At 40.0% G+C, this 16,861-nt stretch overlaps 1 protein-coding gene across 1 annotated transcript; it reads right to left on the reverse strand.

Moving 5' to 3' along the window:
* Positions 1-896: 896 nt before the first annotated feature.
* Positions 897-15,097, reverse strand: bbc3 (BCL2 binding component 3). The gene is made up of 4 exons (XM_022198072.2): positions 14,738-15,097; positions 11,404-11,770; positions 5,919-6,124; positions 897-2,878 (listed from the first exon to the last, which is right to left on the reverse strand). The coding sequence occupies exons 2-4, from the start codon at positions 11,756-11,758 to the stop codon at positions 2,783-2,785; spliced, it is 657 nt and encodes a 218-aa protein (XP_022053764.1). The 5' UTR covers positions 11,759-11,770; positions 14,738-15,097; the 3' UTR covers positions 897-2,782.
* Between the last annotated feature and the right edge of the window lie 1,764 nt (positions 15,098-16,861).

The raw sequence follows: 16,861 nt of genomic DNA on the forward strand, positions 1-16,861 counted from the left end.
TCGTTTTTGGTGTTTTGTATAATTTTTTGACCTGTTTTCGTCATTTGTCCATTATGTGTCACTTCGTAATTTTTTTGTCAAATTTTTTCTCTTTTATGTTTTGTTTCATGTTGTTTGTCTGATTTTTATAATATTTTGTCTCGTTTTCGCTGGGGGTTGTTTGCCTCGCTTGTGCTTTTTGGCCTATTTTTGTCATTTTGTGTTTTTCTTTATTCGTTGTTTTGTGTATCGTTTTTGTCATTTTGCGTAATTTTTTGTCCCGTTTTTGTCGGTTGTCCATTTTATTGTTGCTTTGTAAAAATTTTTTCATATTTTTGTTTTGTCGTGTGTCTTTGTCTCATTTTTGCCATTTTCTGTCTCGTTTTTGAAATATTTTGTCTTATTGTCACTTTGTTTTGCTTTATTTGTTGCTTTGTGTATCGTTTACATTGTTTTGTGTCATTTTTTAATTTTTTTCTTTTTTTATCTGACTTTTGTTGTTTTGATCATACAGTAAAATACTGTATTGTTCAGTTCCAGATAGCTATGACTAAATGTGTTCTTTTGTATAGAAACTGTGATCTGGAAGTTGTAATGTGTAAATGATAAACTGAGGCATCATGTTCCTGAAGTTTCACTTATTTTTCTAAAGAAATATCATAATGTTTTATAAAAAAGATATTTCATTTAGTGTGAACATTTTCAAAATGTACTTTTTTGCACTAAAACTCAGAAAAACATTTGGAGTTGTGGTTATTTATAGGTTATTATGCTGTGATTTTACTGATCACTGGAGATCAAATTTGGTCTCTGAACTAAAATCAGTTTGACCCCTGATATAGCAGGTATAAAGGTGTAGATATTCCTGATTCTGTAAATGTAAATGATGTACATAAATCATACACCAAACAGGAGGATATATTCATCCTTATCTTTATTGTATAAAAAAAGAAAAAAGTACAAAATTCTTGTAGAAATTTTACAATAGAAAAAAGTTGAAAAACGGCCAAAATATACACTGCATGTGACTGACACCGAGGCGAGCGCTGAACCAGGACCTCCGACGAGGAGAAGCAACCGACCGCCAGCGCTGAGGCTAAAAGCTCTGCTAGATACTACGAACACACGAGTCTGCCATGCTAGCGCTGTTTGTTCAGCTTCGTTATGACTTTATACATCCAAAAACAAGGCCCTGGGCTGAAAAAAAGAACCAAAAACAGCGTTGCTGAGGCTGAGTGAGATCATGTAAACGGCAAAAAAACAAAAACCTGAAAGATTTCCTGAAATAAAAGCTGAAAAAGTCCATCAAGCCAAAGTACGTTACAGTACATAAATCTCAATTTTAGCACCAGCGGAACCAAAAAGCTTTAGAATTAAATTTACAATTAAAGAAAAATTTCAGTTCAGTCATTTTAAGCTGTCAATGAACACTTATGGACACCTGGTTTTAGTTTCTTTGTGCTTTAAAAAAAGGGATAATTTTCCTTCTCATTCGATAAACATGTCAAACGGCAACACATCGCTTTCACTTTCTGCTTCTGTAACACTTAAATCATTAACGGTTTGCTGCTTTATGGCCAAAAAAGGCGGCAAACACTTGAATAGCTTCTAAAAAAAATCGTACCGTTTGAAAGTAGTCCGTTTTTACGTTAGCAAATCTCCCAAATTCCGCTTTTCAGTGTCTTCGAACAGTTTACAACTCAAATAACGACGTAAATCATAATTCTGATCAGGAATGTAAGAACAAATAAATACATTTACATATAAAAAATGAAAAAACAAACAAAGCTACAGATAGGCTACTGTCCCAAATAAATTACGCCCTTCATACGAGCAATTTTAAACTACGATGAAAAGAATCGCAACAACCGAAGGGCATCATTTTTACAAACATCATCAAATACTTTTTCCGACAATCAAAAGGATCCAAATCTTTTTTCTTTTTTTTTCATTCAACTCACGGAAATACCTTCTCAAATCCACTGGATTTAAATTCAGACTACTGTTGCCGACGGCCGCTCAGAAATACACAAACTCCTCCCAGACGCTTCGGTGAAAGAGAATCATCTTCCAGAAAACGATATTTACAGTCGATTAACTAGGAACACTATCGACTCAGCAGGACCCGGATGAATGTTTGGCTGAGGATTAGAAGCTGTTCCTGTTCTGAAACGGCCTCAAACTGTTTGAGTGAAAGCGGCAGCAAAACAAAAAGCACTTTAAAGAGGCTGATTGTCCTGGTTTTGGAGATTGAAGCCAAGCAGAAAGGCACGTTGTACGATGAAATTAAGCAGTAGGGGAGAGAGGTTTTTGCTCCGTAGTGGAATAACACCCGGCGTTTCCCTGCGATGCAACCACGGCGTCCAGTTTCACAGTTTTGCGACAACGATGGGGGTAAAGACGTGACGGCGCACGTCCAGACGAGGGTCGAAACCATCAAATTTGGACCAAAACGTTGGCTGAACTGTCTTATTTCTGTTCTCCAAGTGGTTAAGACCCTCTTGTTGGATCGATTTCAGTCTGACCCAGGTCCATGCAAACACACCGCCTGCTACATGACAAGCCGAACCCCCGAGATGGAAACAACTTTACAGAATGTACAGGCGACTGACGGTCCATCAGCTGCAGTCTGTACCAGCAGACTGACTGAGGGACGAGCTGCAGTCCGGTTTCCGGCTGCGAACGTCCTCCCAAAGTCCTTCGTTTGAGCAAATTTTCCCCTCCAGTGTCAAACGAACAAGCGCAGCAGCCAGTCGAGTCCAGGAAGTAAGAAAATAGAAGTCCTAACCGGCGTCTTCCAGGCCTACGTCAGCCTGTAGAGAGTGCTGAGGGTCTGGGTGATGAAGTTGAGCAGTCCTCGGCAGGCGTCCCTCCAGTTCTGCCAGTGGGGGGCGACGTGCTGAAAGACAGGAAAGAAAGAATAAGAGATCTTTAATCCAAATGAGACGTTTGATTATTCAGCCAGCGACCTTTTCAGACGAGCCGAGATGCTAAAAAATGCAGATTTAGTGCCAAACGGCTCAACAGACTTCATGCAAGTCAGAACTGCTGGAACCATTTTGGGTGGTTGAGCTGCCAAAGCTCTGTCAGAAAATTATCTAACTCCTTTTAAAGACAGTCAACAGGCAAAAAAAAAAAATCACATTTTATCCATTTTGATTCAATATGATGGGGGACATTTCATAATTGGGGCATCAATGTGGATTACAGTGCAAATATTTAGGAAATATTAGTAGAAAAATAAAATAAGTGGAAATAACAGTAATGCACATGCAAATAGTATAAATATTGCACAAATCCTTGATTTTTAAATCATAGTTATAACTCTGGGTTATAGAATAACGGCTAAATGTGACTTCTTTTAAAGTACTGGAGGAGATGTGCAAATATAAAATATTAAAATCCAGAACAAAAAGCATGTGTACAAGTGCATCTATGAAAACCTTTTGTTAGGAACTATAAACATGGTCATGCATTTGTAAATGTTTCCATTTTTGTCTTATTTTTGTAATTTTGTGTTTTGCTTTATGCGTTGGTTTTTGTCCTGTTTTTGATTATTTTCTTGTCGCTTTGTCTCTTATTTTGTCTCATTTTTGTAATATTTTATCTTGTTTTGTCGTTTTTTGTCTTTTTTCGTCTGACTTGTCGTGGTTTTCGTCCCTTTGTCTTTCCTTTTTGTCTTGCTTGTGTTCTTTGTCTTGTTTTTTTGTCATTTTGTGTATCGTTTTTGTCGTTTGTCCATTTTTTGTAACTTTTTTGTCAAATTTTTTCTCATTTTTGTTTTGTTTCGTGACATTTGCCTCATTTTTTGTCATGTTTTTGTTGTTTTTTTATCTTCTTTCGTACCACTGCATCTAAAATTTCCCTTTTTTTCAAGTATAGGAGGAGATATGAGAATATAAAATATTAAACTCCAGAAGAAAAAGTGAGTGTACAAGTGCATCTATGACAACATCTTGTTAGAAACTCTAAAAGTGGTTACTTTTTACTGCACACACATGACAAAAGTAACACTTAAAGTGGTGCAAAATATACACAGAACTTGCAAGCTAGATGTAAAAACTACATAAAATTGTGTACTTTATGTACAAAGTATTCACCAGTCACATGTGAGCTTTGAATGACGTTTTTTCGGTCAGCTGGGAGCGTTTTTTTGTCGATCCAGGAGTAGAGTCGAGTGAACGGACAGAAAGGCTGTTTGTTGACATGATTAATGAAGGATAAACAAGCATGTTTCCGTGCTGGAGATGCGACTCTGAGCTGCCTGAACCTCACGTGCCTGTGGTTAACCCTCCCTCTGCGATCTCTCAGCCATCATTCCTTTTGTTTCAAACCACTCGTTTAGAAAACCTTGACTGCTTGTAAACGACATGCTCCGTTTCCCCCCCCCAGGAGAGTTAAAGCCAGGGAGGGAATCAACCTGAAAAACCTGCTGCACATGTCTGCAAAAAATGTAAAAAACAAAAAGAGAGGGCGGCTTCATCCTCATAAAAAAAAAAGAAAAAAAGAAGTGTGCGATGGGCGTCTGAGCGAGAGCCGAGGGTGACGTCATCTTTGTTTATGTGCAAAAAGGCGGGAGGACGAGGGAGGAGAGAGCGGTGGGGGAGGACGAGGAGGTCGAGGAAGAGGGGGAGAGTCGCTGCCAAGTCCTCACGCGATCCACCGAGCAGAGCGAGGAGGGAGGGGCGACATAAAGAAACAACAATCAGAAAGAAGCAGCCAGAAAAGTACCCACAGTTCATATAAAGCAAACAGGATCCACTGAGGAGCCACACAGGAAGCTTCTTTCTGTTGTCGTTCGGACAGGAAATTAAGTGATTTTAAAGGAAAAAGCAAAGAGAAGGAAAGTGAAATCAGAAGGAGACCACAGGAAGGGAGGAAGGACTCTGCATGTAATCAAAAAAGTGACCTAATTTGAGAGATTGTGAAAAAAAAAAAAAAACGCCCAAGTAGAATGAATAAATAACGGAGCGGCTCCGCACACAGATGTCATTGATTCACTCTCACACGCGAATATCGATCTGACTCACATGTTCATCCATGCAGGAACACGGTGGACCGCTCAGACAGCAACAGAGAGAGGAATCAGGGCAGCCGTGGTGCGTTCAAGGACACGAAAACACTTCAGACTCCTCACTTAAACTCGACACTACAAAAGACGGTTACACAACGCTGCAGAGAGGCTCATTATCGCCTCATCTCCACAAAATCAGCGTCTCATTCCCTACTTTTTAACACTCCTGCTGCCTTCATTTACAGGCACCAAAAAAATATTGTTTCTTTGTCTGAAAAAAATCCAAAAATTCAGCAAAATTCCCCAAATTTGTGAAAATGTGCAAAACCTCCAGGAAGAAAATTCCAATAATTCCTTAAAAGTTTCCCCTAAAAGTTTTATTTTTAAAAATCTTGTAAATATTTTCAAAAAATGAGTAAAAATCTTCCCTGGAAATCCTAAAAATACCTAAAGTGACTACATATTTATCAGTAAAACTTCTATTTTCTTTAAGAACATTCAAAAAAAAAAAATCAACCAAAATCCAGCGTATTTCACTGGATTCAACCAAATCAACCAATCAACCAAATCAACCAAATTTCGCTGGATTTTGGTTGATTTTTTTTGTGAATATTCTTAAAGAAACATTTCTAACATTTCTTTTTTTTCCCCCACCAAAAAATGTTCAAAGATTTCCCAAAAATTTTCAAAATGTGGACATCAGAAGTTTCACTGTGAAAGTATTTTTAATAACTTAAATACCTTTTAAATGGGTCAAGTTTGGCCCGCAGGATGACACGAAGGTTAAAGGAAAACGTGTGATTTCTCGTGTATTTCACGTGTGCACAGACAACATGTTATAAGCGTCCTCATGAACTTATCTACATGCCTCTCCCCTCTCCCGGGTTAAAAACCGAAGCTCTGGACTCCCCATCCCTCTGCTCACCGCTCTGCGCAGGCTCGTGGTGTTGAATTCGTCTCCGATCGCCCTCAGCTGGTTGGCCACTCTCCTGAGCTCCAGCTCCTGCACCGCCTCTCCCCTGGGGGCCCGGTGCTGCTGCGAGGCCCAGGACGGGTGCTCGTTTTGGGGCAGCAGGTCAGGCAGGGGTCCCTGTCGGCTGGAGGCCTGCAGGTGCTCCTCTCTGTCCGAGTCTGGACCAGAAAAGGCAGAAATAAATTCAGAAAAGGGGTCGCTGACACAGAACAAACTAGACAAGCACTCAGAGAGCGCAGTACTCCTCCAAGGCTGCTCATTCCCCCATATGGCATTGTCAGAAATGCAGCGTTTGTTTATTAGTTATTTATGATCAGAAGTCACAGCACACTGGATGTTGGTGACGTTGTGGTGTGATTCGAGCTGTGATGAGCAGCTCATTTGCATAAAGTAGACTACAGTTCTACTTTATGCAAATTCAGCGCGGCGAACGGAGATCCGACGCATTGCGAACCTTTCGTCTAACGTGTAAACTAGCCGTCGTTGAACTAAAGAACAGATTCAGCAGTTTATTTCTCGCCTCAAATTTCTTCAGAAATACTTTTTACGTCAGTGTTTTCATAATAAAAGAAGTTTGTGACCGAGCCGCCATGGTGGTTCAACGTTTCTAGCAGACTGAAGCTAAGGCACTGTCATTTGAACACCTCGACGGCCTCTAGTGACCTCCCACCAAGCAGGTGATTTTCAGATGCGTTTACATGCGAAAAAAACAGATCCTGTGGACACATAGCTTTATGCATGTGTATGTTATGTACAGACACCGAATCATGTGGTCTACATATGTAGCGGATGGCAGGAATTGATGGGACTCAGAAACACCTCCACAATTTAATCAGTTGGTCCTGGTGTTATTTTTAAGTCCTGATAAGTCCACAGTGGTGGATCTGTAGTAGGATCACAATCATGTGATCGTCAGCAGGCAGCTGACGTAGCGTTCACTTGTTGTCATAGTTACAGTGCTGGTGCCGCTATCTCGCAATGATACAGAAATCTTTAACAAATCCGTGGATCCAGACTATAAGCTGCTTCACTGCCTAAATCTAATCACTTTGTCCTTGTGTCATTTCTGACCTTCCCTGAAAATTTCATCTAAATCTGTTTGTCTGTTTTTGAGTAATGTTGCTAACAGACAGACAGACAGTCAGACAAACATAGGCCAATCGTCACATATATAAATAGTGAAGCTGTCCTTTAACATAAAAGGGTCAAAGATCAAAGCCATTCAGACAGGAATGACTCCCAGAAATCAGTCCTGGTTTGTAATTATACTGTCAAACAGACATTTCATGTGTTAGTTTCTAGTCAGACATTCCTTTCAGTTTCCATGAATGTTTATGAGTCAGTGGGTCAGTAAACATGACAGTGAATCTACTCTCAGATGTACGTCGCTTTGGATAAAAGCTAAATGAACTTATAGAATTGTAGAATTGTATTAACGTCACCTTAGATGCTGGTTCAGGCCACACATAGTAACACATGGACCGGCTGCTGAGCAACAGTATTTAATGAGCAAACAGACCAACGCACCCAAAAACACACAGTAAACCAAGAACTGGTACTGAACTGGATTTTAAAATGTAATTAAACCACACGTGATCATTAAAGTTAAAATATTTAGCTTTCTAAAGCGTGAAGATGCTTGTTTTTGCTTGTGCAAAGTTGAAAAAGTGACTCTCTGATCCTGACAGAACAGGAACCAGTGATTTTTAACGATATAAGCTTTGACCTTTTAATAAAAACAAACCAAAAGTAGGTTTTTAGTTCTCACTCACACAAGCACAAATTTTTCGAGGAGCCTGACGGCGTGACGGTGACTTATTTTCCTCTTCATGGAACTTGGGAGAGTAATCTCTTAATCTGCTTAATAAGTCTGGTATGGAGAGGTACCGCGTTTGTGTTTGTTTACAGACTGTTTTTTTTCTTAATGAACTGATACCTGAACCCTCTGTCTGGACTGAAAAACAGGCCTAAACCTGCACTAAAAGCTGTGATTTAGTGAAAACTGATGAGCTCAGAAATAGTTTTCATTTATTTAGTATTTATTCATTTGTAGCTACCTGCTTATTTCCATTTTTCCAGGTTGAAATTGATTCTTTAATCAGTTAAATCGTACTTTGTAGTGTAGAAGATGGTGAATTAAATAACCATATTTGTTTTTATGCATCCCATCTTTTTTTTAAACAGACAATAAAATGACTTTAATGTACTTTTATTGCTAAAGTAGAGCCGCTATCCTGCTCTAACCTCTCCACTGCACACCTTTGTCCAATCACAGCTTTTGACCCTCGTGTCTCCGGCGCGGAGCGGATTGCCCGTGGCAACCACAACTCTAGTTGCCACAGAAACGGGCACCCCTGGCAACGGCGCAGCATCTGCTTTGCTAGGAGGATTACGACTGATCCTTTAAAGATGCAGGTGACTAGACAGACAGAGAGAGAGAGACGGAGGGAGGGAGAGAAAGACAGAAAAGAGAGAGCGGCAGAAAAAAAACAAACAGGAAAACCCTGGCTTGTTGCCAAGGTAACTCTAAGGCAGCGCTCCTGGAGGCGTGTGCGTGTGATTGGAGGACAGAACGCGGGGCCAAGCAGCGATAGGCCGAGCTGGATGAGAAGGGGGCGGGGCTTGGGATCGACCTGTCCGCTTGATTGGCTGACGGATTGACAAGGTGACAGAGGGACCCCCTTGACCGGTTAAATGTGGGAGCAGCAGGAGGGTTCGGTTGTTGGGCAGCGTTAAAAATCAAAACAGACTGAAGACGCACCAACGGGGGAGGTAGAAAGCTTTAAATGTGAGCCGGATAATTCTCTTAGTTTAATTACGCCGTTACTCGATAACAACTTAAGCAACAAACAGATTAACCGACTGACTCACTGAGCAAACAAATGAAAGTAACACACGAACAAACAGGAAAAAAATAACAGGATGTGAGGTGTTTGGTTACTGACTAATAAATGACCTGAGTAATTAAAGTCTGTGACTGGTTGTCTCTCTGCTTTATTAGTCAACTGAGTGATTGATTATGGATTAACCCAAGTGTCTGAATAATTGATTAACTAGATTGCTGCATAAATAACCCACTTAGTGGATAAAAAACGCACTTGTTTATTAACTGAGGGATTATTGGACTATTATCTGATAAGCCCAGGGAATTTCACTTTGATGTATATATTTATACATTAGGTATTTATTTTGCTAATGTCTTTTATTCTTATTGTTTCAGTTTGGAACAGGTGCACAATGCATTTCACGGCACATTTTACTATGCTGTAATTGTGTTCGTGATAAATAAAGGACTTGAATCTTAAAAAAAAAAAATTTAAAAAGAATAAACTTTGAGTCAGACAAACTCACTTTTCTGAATGTTTAACCCTTACATGCTTAAGTGGGTCAAAAATGGTTGCTTTCTTGTAATTATCCTTAAAAAGAAAAGTTATTTCATTTTCCAGCTATTCCTCATAAAACATGTTTCTGATATCACTCCGTTTAAATTTTGAAGTTTCCTATTAAACTTTTAAAGAAATTGTGACATTTGTAGTGCTGTGTATCACTGATAATGTCATTTAAGAGGTGGTGTAGTGCACAGACTTGGAGGAAAAGAGTGGAAAAATGTCAACAAAATGGATGTCGGCATTCTTTTGTTGCTGCTCTGTGTAACATTGTTCTTTTTCATGTACTAAAATGTTCAAAATCTGTTTGAGAATGAAAAAAAAACATTTCAAACATGAAATCATCTTTGTGTGGACAAAAACTAAAACAAACAAGAAAATATTATTAACTAAAATGACAAAAAATGGCAGAAAAACACATTTATTCTTATTTAAGATCATTTTTGACCCACTTGTGGAAGAGTTTAGGGTCCAATTACTCAAAAAAAAATACCCTGAACTACCAAACTAAATACAAATGAGAAATGTGTAGTCTGACTAAATAGGTAAATCTGATGATAAACTATTTTCTTTAAGCGATCTGTTTAGCTAAAATAACTGTTAGCTAAACCAAATGAATCTCTTAAGATTGTGTGGTTTGACAGATTGACTTGGCTTTGTGCTGCCTGGCTGAGCAGCTCTGATGAAGGAGGAGGAGGAAACGCTGCAGACTGTTTCTTTTATCTCAGCCATGGTGCAGAGGACAAGTCTGAACATGCCTGCATGCACAGCTGACCTGCAGCTGAGAGGAGGAGGAGGGCGGCAGCTCATCTGTTTACTAAAAATCTGTCACAACACGGCAGCTTGGCTCGGCCTGTCCTGTAACCTGCCCAGCCGCCTCACCTGGATTTCACTTTCTGCCTTCTAGAAATTCCCCTCCTGGGACGCTGAATCATCACGTAAACAACCCGAGAGATGATTTATTGAGGCTCTAAACAACTCCAGAGTGACGGCAGCGGAATGAGAAAAATCCTAACGTCTATTTAATGTTTCTCTTTGTGCCGTTTTCTCTCTACTGCTCGTTTCACTGCCTGTGTCCTGTATAATTTAACGCCGGTTACATGTCATCCTGCAATACTAGCCTCCCATGTTGATCCCTGAGACAGCTGTAGCACATTTCCTCTCCATCCTACCCCCCTCACCCCGTCAACACTGGCCAAACAAACTCCTGTCATGGAAATAAAGCCTCGTGTGCACATAACCGACGCCCTCCCGCTAACTGATAACGCTCCCGTTTGCTTAACCCTCATGTCGTCAAAACTGACCCGTTTTAAAGTTTGAAAATGTGGGAAAAAATATATTTTCACAGTGAAACTTCTGATGTCCACATTTTCAACATTTTTGGGGAATCTCTGAAAATTTTTTGGTGGAAAAAAAGAAATGTTTAAAATGTTTGCTCAAATCAACCAAAATCCAGTGAAACTCACTGGATTTTGGTTGATTTTTATGTGAATGTTCTTTAAAAAATATTAAAAGCTTTACTGATATGTAATCACTTTAGATATTTTTAAGATTTTTTTGGGAAGATTTTTGAAAATATTTACAAGAATTTTCTTGCCAAATTTGGGGGATTTTTAAAAATAAAACGCCCAAGGGAAACTTTTAAGGAATTATTGGAATTTCCTTCCTGAAGGTTTTGCAAATTTTCAGAAATTTGGGAATTATTTTGCTGAATTTTTGGATTTTTTTTCAGACAAGGAAACAGTATTTTTTGGTGCCTGTAAATAAGGACAACAGGAGGGTTAAGGGTGGAGGTCTGAAAGGCAAACTGAGTTACATCTAATGTTTTTATTCCACCGTTTCCTGCTTTAAAAATCAATCCCGTTGCTGTCGCTGGCTGGTTTAATGATTAATGATGTGCTCTGATGCAGATCTTGGTGTTACGTTGCCCCCTTTCCCTGTCCGTCAAAACATCAGAGAACTAGGCCACATGGTCTTACTGCTCATGTAAGATTGCTGCTTTCTAATCTTATTTTCTTTATTTATAAGCTAATAAATAATAAATGTCTTACCTGGCTGCTCTCCTGAGAGGTCGCTAGGTCCAACGGTGCCTCGGCTCCTCTCGTCCCTCCGGCTGCAGAGCGGTGATGATGGAGGAGGCGGCGTTGCTGACGGCGATAACGGGGGTAACTGCTGGTGAGTCTGGGGCTGGTCCTGGCCCTGCGGGTCGGGGTAAGGCAGCGGGTACGACACGTAGAGGGCCTGTAAAGTGTGCAGAGGGTGGTGATTGTGATGGAGGTGCATGGCGCCAACGCAGGCATGCAGGGAGTGAGGCAGCTCCATGCGGCAGGTGTTGTGGCCGGGAAGAGGTCCGTTTGCTGCTCCTCCAGTTTCCCCGACGGTCTCCATGGTCTCTGCACGGGCCATCTCAGTAGTAGCCTCAAGAAAACAACAATAATAATAACTCAAAAAGGGTTTTAGATTCATGTCAAACTTGAATAATGAAAACAAAGATGCAATGTATGTTTTCATTTTCCCTACATTATTTCAAGTTTAAAGAGATTACCTTCATCACAATGCAAGCTATCAGTTATTACATTATAATACATATTAATAACTGACATTAATATGAGTTCTTTGTATCACAGCTCATCAGTAACAAATTCATCACAGTTTAAATGATTTTGAATGTCTTTTATGAGGGTAGGTAGTATCTAAATCAGTGTATATGCTTTTATTTTACCCCATCAGTGGCTAAAAAACTGTATTAATAATAATAATAATGGATTAGATTTATATAGCGCTTTTCTAGGCACTCAAAGCGCTTCACAATGGATCCATTCATTCACTCACTCATTCACTCACACATTCTCACTCTGGTGGTGGTAAGCTACATTTGTAGCCACAGCTGCCCTGGGACAGACTGACAGAAGCGTGGCTGCCAATCTGTGCCTACGGCCCCTCCGACCACCACCAACATTCACACGCATTCATACACCAGTGTGAGAGCAGCACTGGAGGCAAGGTGGGTGAAGTGTCTTGCCCAAAGACACAACAGCACATGACTAGGCGAGAGCGGGAATCGACCCGCTCTACCACCTGAGCCACAGCCACCCAAATTTTGACGTATTGACGTACCTATGGTCCTTAACAAAAATGCATATGAGAATTTGCCCCCCAAAGTGGTACCGATGAACCCAATTTTACCGACTTGGCTCAGGAATATGAGGCCTTTTCCACACTCGTGCACACTCACACTCACACACACATATATATGTATATATACTGTATACACGCTACCGTTCAAAAGTTTGGGGTCACTTAGAAATGTCTTTATTTTTGAAAGAAAAGCAGCTTTTTTCAATGATGTTAACATTAAATGAATGATAATTCCAGTCTAGACATTGTTAATGTGGTAAATGACTATTCTAGCTGGAAACAGCTGATTTTTAATGGAATATCTCCATAGGGGTACAGAGGGACATTTCCAGCAACCATCACTCCTGTGTTCTAATCCTACATTGTGTTAGCTAATGATGTTGAAAGGCTCATTGATGATTAGAAAACCCTTGTGCAGTTATGTTAGCACGAGAATAAAAGTGAGAGTTTTCATGGAAAACATGAGATTGTCTGGGTGACCTCAAACTTTTGAACAGTAGTGTATATTTATATTTACATTTATATATTAGATTCAACATCACATGACTCCTCCAGAGCAGGTATGAAGATAAAATAAAGTCGACAGCACATCTGGAATATCAGCATTCCAGCACAAAACGACCTAACAAGAATAAACACTGCAGTTAAATTGCCCATTTATGAAGCCCTTTTTACCACGTGTTTCGCCGCTTGTAGTTCAGCGTCTTGCTCCAGGATGTTTCGGCACGTGGAAGGCTGGGGGTCAAACCATCAACCTTGAGGTTGAAGGGCAATCCACTCCAACATCTGCTGCCAATTAAAATGTTTTCCACCTAATTCAACAGTGTCACATAATCTGTTTTTACTGCTGCAGTTATGACTGTGTCTGCACAGGCCACTGGACATTATCACATTGTGTTTTATTTATTACTGTATGTTACTGCATTATGTTCTATTACACGTGTGATAAGGCTGTTTATATTGTTTTATTGCATGTTATGTTTAACTTTGTGACGTCGCAGCAAGAGAAAGAAAATCCCCTTGAAGCAATGAAGCAGATCTTATCTAATCTTAGACTCTGTTGTGTTATTTCTTACACCGGAGAAATATACACTTTAAGGTTTAATGCCACATAAACGACATAAACTACTACTTTAATTTAAAGACAATGCATATTAAGGCTGAGACTCTACAGTGTAACTAATGTAATAATAAAGCTAGACACTGGAAATAAAAACAACATTTTTTAAAATAGTATTTTATATATTTTACTGTTATATTGTCATAGTTTATTTGCAATATCACACGTAGACACACACAGGAAGACAAGTGTGCACATGTGTAAATATATGCAAAAAAAATAAAAAATGAATCAAAATTTAAAGGGGAAAAAATAGTCAAAAATTTGCAAAAAATAATGTAGTATATCATAATAAAGCTAGACACTGGATATGAAAAAAAATTAAATAGTATTTTATATATTTTATAAAATACATAAATGAATTAAAAGGATTTAATCGGTGGTTTCATCTCCGCTGTTTCTCCCGGTTGACCCACATCCTGCTGTCAGCCGCGAGGAGGCAGCGGTGGCTCCCCGGTAGCACGAGACTCTGTTTGTAAACAAATCCGTGCCGCCGAGCACGAGGCGTCGCACACGCGTACAGAGGCAGCGGCGCCTGCGCAGTGTGAGCGGCTGCAAGCCTAAGAAAAATACCAACGGTCGTTTTTTTTTAACTTAGATTCTTTATTTTTTTTAAGAAATCATTAAGCCGAAAAGGCAACAAACAAAACAACAAAATGTCGATGTCTTAACGTAAATTCACCGCAAAAATTGCAATTCTGCGAAAAAAATCGGTTAAAAATCTATATTTTTAAGTAAATTTAACTCTCCGGTCGGCTAACTGTGTTTGACGGCTACTTTTTACGGGCACGTCTCCTTTCTGGTAAGATTTTAAATTCTATTTCTACGTTGAATTGTTTTTTGTTTTTTTAGCCCCTCTGACATGTCCGGACCTGTCTGTCACAAAACACGAAAAGGTCGAAGGCACACATCAGCTAACTGACCTACAAAAATCAACCTAAACGCGCTAAAGCAAATCAAATGTTGGTAATATAAAAAAAGTAGGGAAGAAATGCGGTCATCCAGGCAAAGTTGAAACCGCAGCGGTTTTTTTCCCACCAAACAGCCGGACAGATGATGCAACTTTGCGCTTGTCAAATTTACAACCAACTTCTGCAGCGACAATTAAAAAAAGAGACGGAGCTTACTGCGAGTGTGTGCGGCTCCGTGGTGAGTCTGTCTGCAGGTGTGGAGCTCAGAGTAACAGGTGGACATCAGACAGTGGAAGGTGCCAAAGACGAGCCGTGGATGCGAACCGGCGGAGCCCCACGACAGAGAAGTGTCTCCCCTCGGAGGTGTCATTCCATGTCGGGCGTCCCGGGCTCGGATTGTCTCGGTCGGATGTTCGCTCGGTTCTCCGTCGCAGGTTAACCCATCAAAACACGAGTGTCGACGCGGAGCCGATGAGATGCAACGGTGGAGGGAGCGAAGAGCAGTCTGCTCGAGCTGCTGTCTCTGCGGGATGTTCGCTCTGAGCGCCGCCGCTCTCCTTTAAGCATCCCGGTCAAAGCGCAGAACAGCAAGGCGGACTTCCGGTTTGCTTCCAGCCTTCACAATAAGACCCCACAGAAACGGTCGTGTTGGTAAGTGGATGTTTGGTGCGTAACAGCAAAAACACTGACGAGCAGAACCGTTAAAGAAGGTTAAACGATAGTTTTTCAGCCAAAATAAAAAACACGGAGAATGTTTTGAAGCTAAAACAAATCTAAGTTTGATGAAATGAACAAAACTAAATGCAAATTGGACAAAAAAAATCTAATTTATGTTGGGATTTATAAAGAAGAAAACTGCGAACAGCTGGTAAGTTTTCAATAAGAAGAATTATTGCTATTTATGTATAATAATAAACCTGACATTATTATGTTAAAAAGACTTTAAAGGAAGAAAAGTAGCTATACACAATATATCCCATTTGCACCCCACAAGTCATCCTTTTTAAAAAAAAAAAATGCTGTCATTTTAATCATTTTTCAGCGCATCTAATTATATGAATGCGCCTCAGCCAGATGTGTTTAATTTTTTAAAAATCCTTAATTGAGTAACTGAAACAGCGAAACAATACAAAAAAAGCAGAAATTCGTGTGAAATCAGAAAAATACACCTTTTATCGCTGCCAGAGATGCAAAATGTGCTCAAGTAAAACAATAAAACATCACATTTAGTCTCATTTTATGTGCACATTAAGTCACTTACAATCTTTTATTTTGTATTTACCATGCTGCAATGAACAACATTGATTATTTTTTGTCCAAATTAGCTTCTTTCATGCTTTTCAGACATGAAATATAGAATACTGTGGCTTCATCAATCCTCTAAAACTGATAGCAATCTGTTAATTAAATGGAGGTCACTTGTCTATTAATGTTCCTGATGGACTTCATCACAGCGCACATGCTAAGATAGTATTTAATAAACCCAGAGGAAAGACTCTGACGTTTTGAATGAATACTGGTGTTGAAATGTAGAAAAAGCCTTCTTATTTAATTCACATGACCCAAAAGAGTGTAGAAAAACTGTTGAAAGTGTTATAGAAATGCCTGGTTGGATTGCTCAAGGGATGTTTACAGAAACGTGACAATTCAGACATTAAGCCAACGTACTCAGTTTTCCTCAGATTAACACAAAGGAGTCTGAAAGAGAGGCTTTCAAGTGCTGTCCTGAGATGCACCCAGTTACGGTGCTTTTATTTTGATAGCCGCTCCTCAGTGCAGTTGTTGCTAACTTTGACTTCCGTCTGTGCCCACAACAAGTGCTGACATGCTCCCTGACAAGATGCTGCTGCTGCTGCTGAGTCTACTTCCCTCAAACTGTACTTCTCCTTCTTCCACATTCCCTTTTCCTTTTTTTTCTCCCTACAAACTGAGTCATAGCAAGAATTTTACTCTGTCTGTTTGTCTGAGTCATGAAACCAGACTTGAAATGCAACTTTAGATGCCCCGCATGTCCTCCCTTCAATCTTTAACTTCTCTTGCCTCAGCTGTGTCCTCATCATGTGACAACCCCACAAAGGAAACAAAACATCCCCCCACCCACACTCACACAAACACTTTAACTCCTCTCCCCCCACCCCCCCACCCCCGGTCGGCTGGCTGATCGGCAGGCTTCCCCCAGCTTCCCCCTCCAGCAGTTTGACACATCTGCAGCAGCTGTAAACCAACACAGTGTGATCCAGTGTGAGTGGAGCTGAGTCAGGCTACAGTTTACAGTAGCAGTGTTTATGACACATTTACTACAAGAGTAGCGAGTGTCACAACTGTTTACACACACATCGT

Source organism: Acanthochromis polyacanthus, chromosome 13 (genome assembly GCF_021347895.1).
Source record: "Acanthochromis polyacanthus isolate Apoly-LR-REF ecotype Palm Island chromosome 13, KAUST_Apoly_ChrSc, whole genome shotgun sequence".
Classification (NCBI taxonomy): Eukaryota; Metazoa; Chordata; class Actinopteri; family Pomacentridae; genus Acanthochromis; species Acanthochromis polyacanthus.

What these genes read in the sequence shown, in the direction of transcription:
- bbc3 (XM_022198072.2), bottom strand. Translation starts at nt 11,758, where the DNA reads ATGGCCCGTGCAGAGACCATGGAGACCGTCGGGGAAACTGGAGGAGCA. An exon ending in CCTCTCAGGAGAGCAGCCAG is followed by an intron (nt 6,125 to 11,403) that starts GTAAGACATTTA and finishes TTTCTGGTCCAG; the next exon opens with ACTCGGACAGAGAGGAGCAC. An exon ending in CCACGAGCCTGCGCAGAGCG is followed by an intron (nt 2,879 to 5,918) that starts GTGAGCAGAGGG and finishes CCTGTCTTTCAG; the next exon opens with CACGTCGCCCCCCACTGGCA.